The 10,423-nt window shown below is 37.0% G+C and overlaps 1 protein-coding gene across 2 annotated transcripts; it reads right to left on the bottom strand.

The window, feature by feature from the left end:
- Nucleotides 1-4,828: 4,828 nt before the first annotated feature.
- Nucleotides 4,829-8,603, bottom strand: LOC102686821 (fibrinogen-like protein 1-like protein). 2 transcript variants are annotated; one of them, XM_015350682.2, is made up of 3 exons: nt 8,446-8,603; nt 6,692-6,853; nt 4,829-5,602 (listed from the first exon to the last, which is right to left on the bottom strand). In XM_015350682.2, exons 2-3 carry the CDS (start codon nt 6,834-6,836, stop codon nt 4,908-4,910), a joined length of 840 nt encoding a protein of 279 aa, XP_015206168.1. In that variant the 5' UTR covers nt 6,837-6,853; nt 8,446-8,603; the 3' UTR covers nt 4,829-4,907. The 2 variants fall into 2 exon arrangements, with proteins under 2 accessions (XP_015206168.1, XP_006632578.1); XM_006632515.3 differs by having other exon boundaries at nt 6,692-6,850.
- Between the last annotated feature and the right edge of the window lie 1,820 nt (nt 8,604-10,423).

Here is a 10,423-nt window from a genome sequence, read left to right as displayed (position 1 = left end):
ACCTCATGCTAGAGGTTGAGGTACTGTACAGTAGAAAAACACAAGGCCAATTATATCTGTCAAGCCCTTTTGTACTCTCCTACAAGAAAAGGATATAGGACTTTTATAGAATCTTTCCAATGGAGAAAATGGAATTGTTATCTTGTTCAGCCATTAAAATTTGAAGTTTTCTATACTTTATTGCCAGATTGTAGGTACTGCATATCTTACCCGATGGGGCTAAAACTTTTTTCTACTGATAACTTGTGATGTTTGTTTATGGAAAAGATGAATTCTCGCTATGCTGGGCTCTTAAAAAAAATGTTTCAACCTAAAAAAACACAGAATGATTATTCTAGTGTGCCTGCCAAAATTGGCATACCATTATCATATTTTGAAATTCATATTTTCCAAGCACATCACAAAGTTTTTTCAGTGTTAGAAATGGAAATTTGTGTGACAACACATTTTTTTTCCAGATGTGTTTTAAACATAATATTGTTGTGTATGTGTTTTGGGCTTATATTTGGAAACAATTAAAATAGTTAAGGGAAAAAACATCATACAGTCTTTTACTAAATTAAATTAAATGGAAAAAGAAGCCTTTCTATAAGTTCAGTGCAAGCTTTGAACCAGGAATAAGTCAAGAAAGTCCGGATATGCTTTTATCGTGATCCATAAATGACCTATTTTCAGAGAAAATACTGAATAAATAAAACATCAATTACTAGTGCACTGAGTGGAAAGAAATTACTAGATGCTTGCCTTTATCTTCCTATCAGGTATGGGTTTGAAATGGCCTACTCAAATATTGCACATGACATGCCACAGATAGGATTTCCAAGTACTTCAGTTATTCAAGATGACACTGAAGTTTTAGCACATAAGGCAAAACGTTACAGTTCTACATTATTTATGAATCAGATGAGGATAAACCTACAATAAAATCCTTATTTGATATGCTTTTAAGCAACAATGGAAAATAATTTCTAAATTTCATTTCTAAATATGTCTGTTTCAGTTGCACAGCAAATTACAACACAAAGCCAAAATTGATATTTCAAACATTTTCAAATACAATACAGCATACATATTAAAAGGTACACATGACTGATTAAGTATTATTCATTCAGTCATAAACCAGTAACAATTATTCATTTTATTGAATGTAGTTATAGTCCAGCATCCAGTATTACTGCATTGGCTAGATACATTTTTTCCAAATAAATATTTCATTTTTAATGCTTTGAATGTAAATAAAACATTCAAAACTCCAGTCTTTCTGAGGAGTGCAATTTACTATTCCACTGTCCTCAGAATCACCCAAAATAAAATTATAGGATTGTATTCGTATGCACGATATGCATTCGTCTACATCTCAGATTTTTTCCAAAAGCTAACCATATATTGTTTCCAGTTTATGATCTTTTTTAGGTGTGTTGTGGCTCCTTTGAAATACCAGATTTTACAAAGGGATATCTATATACATTTACAAAAGATTTACTGTACCTCTACTTTAACTATATTCTACATTCTACAAATCTCAAATCAAATCTATCACAAAACATTTAGTTGACATTGGCCTGACATTGCTGTAAAAAAGTAGGGGAAAAAGCACTTGTTCAGTTCGTTCTATGCTGTACTGTATGTCAGGCCACATATTTTCATTAACACAGAATGGTTTCCCTAGCAATGCAGCAGGGGGAGTACCTGAGCTCCCCTGGCAAACTATTGCCAGGTTACAGAGATCTCCTTACAAACTGCATTCATAGCATCCAGTAGAGACATTTGGTCAAAGGGACATTTATCCCAGCAGCCATTTCAACCTGCAACTCACAGATGACAGCACACTGAAGCTCAGCAGTTGTGAGCTGGGTCAGTACCTGAATGGGAATAGACCTCCTGGGAAAAACAAGGTTGCTTGTGCAAGAGGTGCTAGTGGGGCCAGTAGAGGGCGCTCAACCTGCTGTCTGTGTGGGTCCCAATGCCCCAGTATAGTGACGGGAACACTATTCTGTAAAAAGGCGTCATCCTTCCGATGAGACATAAACCCGTGGTCCTGACTCTCTGTGGTCATTAAAAGTCCCAGGGCGTTTCTCGAAAAGAGTAGGGGTGCAACCCTGGCATCCTGGCCAAAGTTCCCATTGGCCTTTACCAATCAAGGCCTCCTAATGATCCCCATCTCTGAACTGGCTTCATCACTCTGTTCTCCTCCCCACTGATAGCTGGTGTGTAGTGAGTGTACTGGTGCACTATGGCTGCTGTCATCCTGGTGGGAGCTGCATATTGGTGGTGGTGGAGGGGAGTACCCATTACCTGTAAAGCTTTTTGATTGGAGTACCCAAAAAAAGTGCTATATAACTGTAAGAAATTATTATTATTATTATTATTATTATTATTATTATTATTATTATTATTATTATTATTATTAAAACCATCTTCATAGACATTGCCTCACAAGGACAAAAAACAATCCTTGATGGGAATAAGATATGGAAAGTACAGTACATAGGGAACAATTGCATAAACATGGGTTCAAACCACTTTCACTTTACAGGAGTGGTGGAAAGGGGCTGTTAAGACTGTCAATAGACTGTTAGCCCCAACCTTCTGTCCCTCTTCAGGTGCAACAAGTTTTATACAGTATATAGAACATATACTTAGTGATATTGAGCCCAGCTTTATCCACATATATGAATACATTTGGAACCATAATTACTTCTAATTCCATTATGCTCTAAGGGGCCAATAAATAAAACATGGTTAACCATTCAGTGTAGAGCAAATATCCACTGGAGACCTTTTTGTTGAGCAGAAGAGGAGTTTATTGTATATTTGGCCAAAGAAAAGCACCCTCCCTGCAATTAGGAGGATGCTTCTAACAAACAAAGTTACAGCTGACTTTTTAATAAGGAATACAAAAAGCTTAAGTCTCAAAAAGAAAAAACTTAAATCTATTTTGATTTCTATTGGTTAAGCAAACTTTTACCTTAAACATAAGATGTCCACATAACTGAGCTAAATCAGTGTTTTCTAAAATCAGGTAGTTGCAATTGGCCTTCTACACAAAAACAATTATTTGAGATTCTTAAAACAAACCTTCTTTGTGTCTGCAGGCCCCTGGTTTTATCAACAGCAGGTACATTTAATGTTGCAGATGGTGTTTTGCTAAACATAGTGTACAGAGAAAGAATTTAACCCTTCACTGGAGTGTGTCTACAATGATGCTACAGTATGTAAGACAAAACATAACTATGATGTCACCTTACCTGCACGTACTGGTACCACAGCCTCTTCACTCTGTAACTATTTGTTTCAAAGGACACCCTGTAGAGCTTCTTCATTCTGAGGAGGTATTGTTTCAACCCCGGTCAATTACTGCAGGACTGACACTTGAAAATACAGTAATATCTGCAACAACAGTAGCCTGGATTTCCTGCAAGTGGCATTGTTTGCAAGAACCACTTCAAAAATTGCAGCCAACCTGTTCAGCATTGAAATCCTTGTCTCGGCCACCAGAGCAGGGGTTTCTGTTAATTCTTTTAAGGAACGCACTACATTTCTGATGGACAAAAAGGATGACTCCATAAATATCAGAAGAGAGAAAACCCCACATATGCATTTCATACAGTAATGTTTTACTGTGTATTGAAGTTATATGTGATCTCTTTCCTATTCTCAAGTATGAATTTTGTAACAATTGATGCTACAGTTGAACAGGTCAAATTAGGCTACAACCTTTGGGTAGCCTTGCACAATGACAGACCATGATTTAGCATACAGTCAACAATGTTCTCTACCTCTTTGAGCAGCTCTTCTCTGGGCTCATACCTCTTATACAGTATGTGATTATGAACTGAGTGATAATTTCAGCTTTGGGAAAGATTATTTGCATGTGTGTAATAGGGTGTTATATTAAAGTAATTGTAATCAATTGGGAGCAAATGACTGTTTTGTAATCTGTAGAGCTTTGTTTTTACTGCTTTGCCGATCAAGTGTCTGGTATTTGGATTTTGGCTGAAAGCAATGATGCATTTCTACTGTTGCGATGAAAATGTGTCTGTTTTGCTTATTTGGGTTTTGGTTTTGATAATGTTGTGATGTGAACCACAGTTGCATTCAAATTGTCTTAGCAATCAAGAAAAACTGTAATTGTGCAACTAATTCTGCTGATAGCATTTCTCATATTCTCGGTTACACTGTTTCAAAACAAAAGCATAACTACCAGTTTAGGACTAATTAAGATGTCAAAGAAGTTAAATTGAATAGCAAACACAGACTGAAGTCTGAAGTCTGTGTTTTCCAAAGCTTAAGTTCTCTTGATTTGTCTCTTATTTTTGTTATTGGCAGTTTTTCAGGGTATTCCAGTCCAGTATCTGCAAATATTTGTTCCAAATGTACCTCAACTTGATTGAATCCCAGACCCAATATTTTCCCAACTGGAAGTTGATCTGAACTATCTTGAAAAATACTTAAAGGTCTCATTAACAAGATCATTTGTTCTATTAATGGTTCAACTACATAGCTAAAAATCCAACAGGCTTTGAATCGAGCACTTGGGTTACCAGGACCAGGACTAGAAACCCCTACTCCACACTTACAAATTGATTATGATTAATCTGATTGATCTCCATGATGGTCCTTCATCTCAAAATGTGACTGTATGTTAGAAGAAAACAAATGCATTTAGTGGGGTTTCATTTTTAATGTTGCAGTTAACTATTAATTAAAAATTAACTGCTCCATATCTTTTGACAGAACTGTAAACAATATCAGAAATTAAGAACAAGGAAGGAAACATTTCAAGCCTTGCCTTCTCTACCAGCACAAATATCAAACCAAACAGGAGAGAAGTTCAAACATTTGTAGTTTTACTGTTCAATCCAGAGTAAATGGCTTTCTGATAATGGAAGTTTGAATGAATAAAGTTACAGTTCATCCCGTTGACAGCTTCCTGTTTTGATGACTTTAACACGATCCGTGGGCCTCACCATCATCCAAGCATATTTGCAGATGTGCTCTTTGTTGCAATCTTTCTGCCAGTAGATGACATTACGTCTGTTCAAATTAGCACCAGCACAGGCATCGTACCACCAGCCACCTCCAGGTACCCCGAGATACTCCAGTTTGGCACAATTCTGGTAAAAGTTATCATTGTCTCGGTCCTTGGTTGTGAACTTCTGGTTGTCATGTAGGTAAGCCTCTGTGTCCTGGCTCAAGGCATCCACAGCTGTGCCCTCGAACAGTCCCAGACGGATCTTGTACTGGGATTCCTCACTTTCCACGCGGAAGGGATCATACTCTCCAAACTTGGTGACTGCATCCTTATCTACAAGCTTGATCCCAAGTTTGTACTGCCCGCCCTTGTTAGTCAGCTGGTACAGGTACTCGTTTCCTAGCCAGTGGTCACTAGTGATTGACCCAAAGCCCACCTTGTAATCTTGCCACGTCCTGTCGAAGTCCACGCTGCTGTTGACTGTGATGTGCTGCACCACGGTCCAGCCCCCACTCTGCATATCACAGAACACCACAAGGGCAGACTTTGTAGGCTGGATCATGTAGATACCATCCCTAGCCTGGCCTCCTGAACTCTCCCAGATCTCAAAGCAGTCACTGGGATAGTCTGAATTAAGGATGAAAGAATCATTAAGATATGTCGTGCTCTTTGGCAAAACTGGTAGTGGGTTTTAGTATTTCAAATGCACCTACAGCATAAAGTAGAGAAAATAAATGTCCTTAATATTAATATGTCAATGTTAAAAAATTACACCTGTAGATACTCTCCTATATCCTTCTGTTTCATTTAAACTTTCCATTTCTCATTGATCTTGCAGAGAATAGCAATGTATTTCACTAGTTTTAGGTGTATTCTTTCCTCATGATATCCAACCATCAATTTTAATCTGATATAGGGTCAGAGCGGAGCCACAGCGTATCCTGGGAAGTAATAGGTCACACCCCAGATAGGATAAAAAAAGAAAATCATATCTACTTCAATTATTTTTACAAAACAATATCACAGCTTATAATAACAGAATTATAACTAACTTCAAAACAGAGGGATACACCTTCTTCAAAGAAAAGGTTATCTAGTCCCCAAAAATGTTATGCTGAAATTGGACGGTTACTATCTCAACACTTTGTATATCTCCCATCTCCATAAATGCTTCAGATCTGGAATTATCATTGTCGATGACAATTCTTTTGAAAGCTGTCAAGTACTTTATGACAACATTCAGCAATAAGTGAACTTTGACCTCTTGTCCAGAATACAAATCAAACTATTGCTTCCACGTTGTGTATGTGGTTTGACCTATAGCCCACATTACAAACCAACACAGTTGACATGAAACAATGTTACCATCTTTGACTTTTAGCAGAGACAAAACAACTTGAGTGAAAGATTTCAAAGCAATGTCAGTCATATTGTTAACTGTACAACAATCACATGACTGAGATGCCTGTTTCAGAATTAAGGGAGTTAAAAAAAAAAATGGAATTATTGCTTCTAGTAGCAACTGGGACAATCACGTACAGCATGACAAATTATAACACAGTTATTTTCAGAATAAAATCTGAAATATGCAGGTAAAGAAGAAAGATTATGATATAAAATGTGGACTGCCTCGACCAAGGCGTCTTGTTTTTAAGCAGTGCATTTATGCAAAAGTATAACAAACATGATTCTTCAAAAGCCTTTGTAGTTCCTTACCTTTCTGGTCCAAGTTCAAAACAAGTTTGTATTCCTCTGGATTAAGAAGGTGCACATTTTCTGCAGGAGGAAGTTCTTTTTGAGTCCCCACCACACAAAGCAGGGACATTAACAGAGCCCACTGCCAGTAGCAATTAGTTTTCATCTTTCCAAAGCCTCCTGCTAACAAGTGAAAATTCAGTAAAGCAAAACAGTTTTGTGCACAAAAAAATTAAGAACATAAAAATGGTTAAAATGAGGGAAGTCAATTCAACCCAATTAGCCTGCTTGCTAGAATGTATATTGATGTAATCCACACCTTTCTTGAAAGAAGCCAAGTTTTTGGCTTCAGTAAGGTTTTAGCTTGTTCCATACTCCCACAAGCCTTTGTATACAGTAAATATGTGCCTCCAGTTCTCAGGATTTAAAAGCACTTCCAAGTACTGAAGCTTTCCCCTGTGATCTCTGGATTGTGGTGCACTGTTGGGGGTGAAGAAGCCCACTTGGTTGACTTTGACAGTGTCTTTGAAGATTTCAAACACAGCACTTGGATCAGCTCCCCTTTTAGTTTTCTCTGTTTATAACTGAAAGCTTCAGCTCTTTTAACCTGTCAGTGTAGGACATTCCAGGAAAGCCCTTAAGTGTATCAGACCCTACGTGTATTGCACCAGTCTGGACTGAATTCAAAGTTGTAACATCTTTTTTCATAACATGTTGACGAAAACTGCACTGAAGTTTCTAAATGAGGTCTTTATAATGCACTGCAAAAAATTAACAGGTCTGCTCTTCACAGCACAGATTTGTTGAAGTGAAACATGTCTCGATGAAAAGAGGTTTCAGAGGACCTCTGAAGAAGAGCTGTCCATTCTCATAAGGCTGGAAAGGGTTACAAAAGCATTTCTGAAGCTTAGACCTCCATCAATCCACTGTCAGGCAGTGTACAAATGGAAGAAATTCAGTATCACTGCAACTCTCTGTAGGAGCCATCATCCATCAAAAATCACTGAGTGTTGAGTCATACAACACTCAAGGATGTGTCAGAACCCTACGTTAACAGCTAAGGGTCTGCAGCTGTCTCTTGCTCAGGCTAATATCTGTGCTCCTGAGTCCAAGATGAGATCTACACTGAACAAGAGTATTGTGTCCACAAAAGAAAGCACTGCTCTACACAAAACACATTGTTCCCTGTCTCACATTTGCCAAAGATCACCTTGATGTTCAACAATGTTACTGGAATAATGTTCCGTGGACAGATGAGACAAAAGTGGAAATCCACAACGTTATGTTTGGAGGAAACTAAATACTGCACACCAACACAGAAACCTCTCCCAACCATGAAGCATGAGCTTCATGTTTTGGAGCTGCTTTACATACACCATATTATACGTTATAGGCTAACACTATTTCTTCTAAGAACTCTAACTAGTTAAAAAGAAAACTATCTTTTCTAAGGTAACTTTTGTGGGTTTATGTTTTTAAATCATAACACAGAAGAGGTTTGAAATTAAGCAAATATGTAATACCTATTCTATAAATATAAATGTAAGTTAAGAAATTCTTTGTACAAGTCTCCAAAAGTTTATTGCGAAATCCCAGGTGCAATGAAACAAACATCTGTACTATAGAATTGTATCCTATGCAATAAACACATGGAGCATTCAGGGGTTTCACTTTTACAAATGTAAGCTTCAGGCTGTCATAACAAATAGTTTTACCAACTGGCAAAAAATAATAAAGGGTTTCCGTATAAAAACAAAACATTGAAGTAATCTTACCTGCACTAGTACTTCTCCTGGAGTGTTAAGAGTTACTGATTGAACTGGCTAAACAGTTTGTTACAAATCTCAGGCCGGCAGGAATACTGTACTTTGACTGCAGCTTACGTGACAGCAAACACTGGAGTCCAAGCTGGCTATCAGAAACTCAGAGTCCAACAATTCAGCTTCATCTACACACTGCTCTACCCTAATTAGTACTGGACTTTAATCGAGTGGTACTCCAAGACTCATAACTCAGGTAAAGGGCTAAAGCTCGACCTATGCACTGCATACATGTTGCATATGGGGTGGCATCTTTTTATGATAAATATCATGTTGGAACTATTAGTAAACCTAATTAGTTACTTTCCTGTTAAGAGAGGTTTATTACAGCCAAATAATTGATAGCTTAACTCTTTATCATTCTTACCCTATGCAAATAATAGATTATTGTTGCACCTGAGCCTTTGCAACAAATAAAAATGAACTGAAGAAAATAATGAAGGACTTCTGAAACCACAGGCCAATCTAAAAATAGTTATCAACCATTCACATCAACATGATGTCAATGTTTCTAATATTACTATGTATCCTTTTAAAAAAAGATTAATTTAAGAGGTCACTAAAATGAAACAAGCAAATGAGTGCCTCATATAGTCAAGAGAGCTACTCTTTTCAATTAATTTTCTAGTTCTCAAGCCACGTAAGATACTTTCTATACTTTTTCCTGCAAAGCAAGGGATTTTGGTTCTGTTGCAAAATTTCTTGTAGAACTTAATCACGTTCACGCTTATTTGGAGCTGCAATGTTTTGCAATGGATGCAGTATCAGCCATTCCACTGCCACTGTGTTTCACTGGCCCTTTACCAAACACCCTTAAGCACAAAGGTAAAACAAGAACACAACACCTGCAAAACAGCAAAGAGTTATACTTGAGGGGGAGTAAGGCTACTACTTTATACCTGCAACCTAAAAGTCCATTTTCAAGTAAAGGTTCAGTTTTAATAACAGTCGTTTTGATCGACTGATGTTTTTGTTCTACTGATGGTGTGTTCTGCCTACCGTTCAAGTTAAAATACATCAGATCCCAATAAAGAGCAAGAAAATACTCCTGGTCAAAAAGGGCAATTTTAATTTCAAAACCAAAACATGCATCCTGCACACAAGAAAATTTGACAAAATTCAGCAAGGCATCAATATCATTTGCTAAAACGTTACAGTGTTAAGAACTTGTATCTTGAACTGTACTTTCATATAGTGAACATTAGTTTTTCCAAGTACAAAATAATGAATATACATTCTCAAGCAAATTGACTAAAATACACAGTAAGAAACTTTTGTGTCTATGAAAAAAAGTCAGTGTTTACTGAGTGGGTTTTGCATTCCCATGTCCCACAGTCACTCACATTTAGTTATGCTTATGGCAAAGAAACTCAAATAAGAGCAGTGACTGTTTAAAACGAGACACTGACAAGGACATTGCCTTTATGTGAGGCACAGTTAATGATCTTTTGCAAAATGTAAGACTTTAGTCATCATGGCATAGCAGCAGAGTCATTTCTTTCTATGAGATGAAACTAGGGCAAGGTGAATATGTATATTTATTTCAATTTCGTTCCATTAAAGAAAGACTTCTGAACTCAATCCAATTACTAAGCATACATTTCCATGATTACTGTGAATTTGTTGAAATTATTAGTGCTGAGCTTTTCCAATACTTGGTATCTCAACCCTTTAAGATGTATAATATTCACCTTACTGTATCAAAGTCTTTGCATCAAATCTAGTTTATATCAATGTTATCCAACATGTTCTAATCAAGATATTTACACATTAGAACACATTCTGAGAAACCAGAGATACGAAAGTCTTAGGAATATATTCCATGTATATGATATTTCAGCACTACATCATAAAGACAGTGTTATCTGTTCTATGATATGGGCTAGTTGCAGGTGATGGGATAAAATTGAACATCAAAACAAAAGGCAGACAG

Source organism: Lepisosteus oculatus, chromosome 8 (assembly GCF_040954835.1).
Source record: "Lepisosteus oculatus isolate fLepOcu1 chromosome 8, fLepOcu1.hap2, whole genome shotgun sequence".
In the NCBI taxonomy this organism is placed as follows: domain Eukaryota; kingdom Metazoa; phylum Chordata; class Actinopteri; order Semionotiformes; family Lepisosteidae; genus Lepisosteus; species Lepisosteus oculatus.
The sequence above is the reverse complement of the archived record's forward strand: the minus strand, read 5'-3'. Positions and strand labels throughout refer to the sequence as shown.

What these genes read in the sequence shown, in the direction of transcription:
- LOC102686821 (XM_015350682.2), bottom strand. Translation starts at nt 6,836, where the DNA reads ATGAAAACTAATTGCTACTGGCAGTGGGCTCTGTTAATGTCCCTGCTT. An exon ending in TTTGAACTTGGACCAGAAAG is followed by an intron (nt 5,603 to 6,691) that starts GTAAGGAACTAC and finishes TCCTTAATTCAG; the next exon opens with ACTATCCCAGTGACTGCTTT.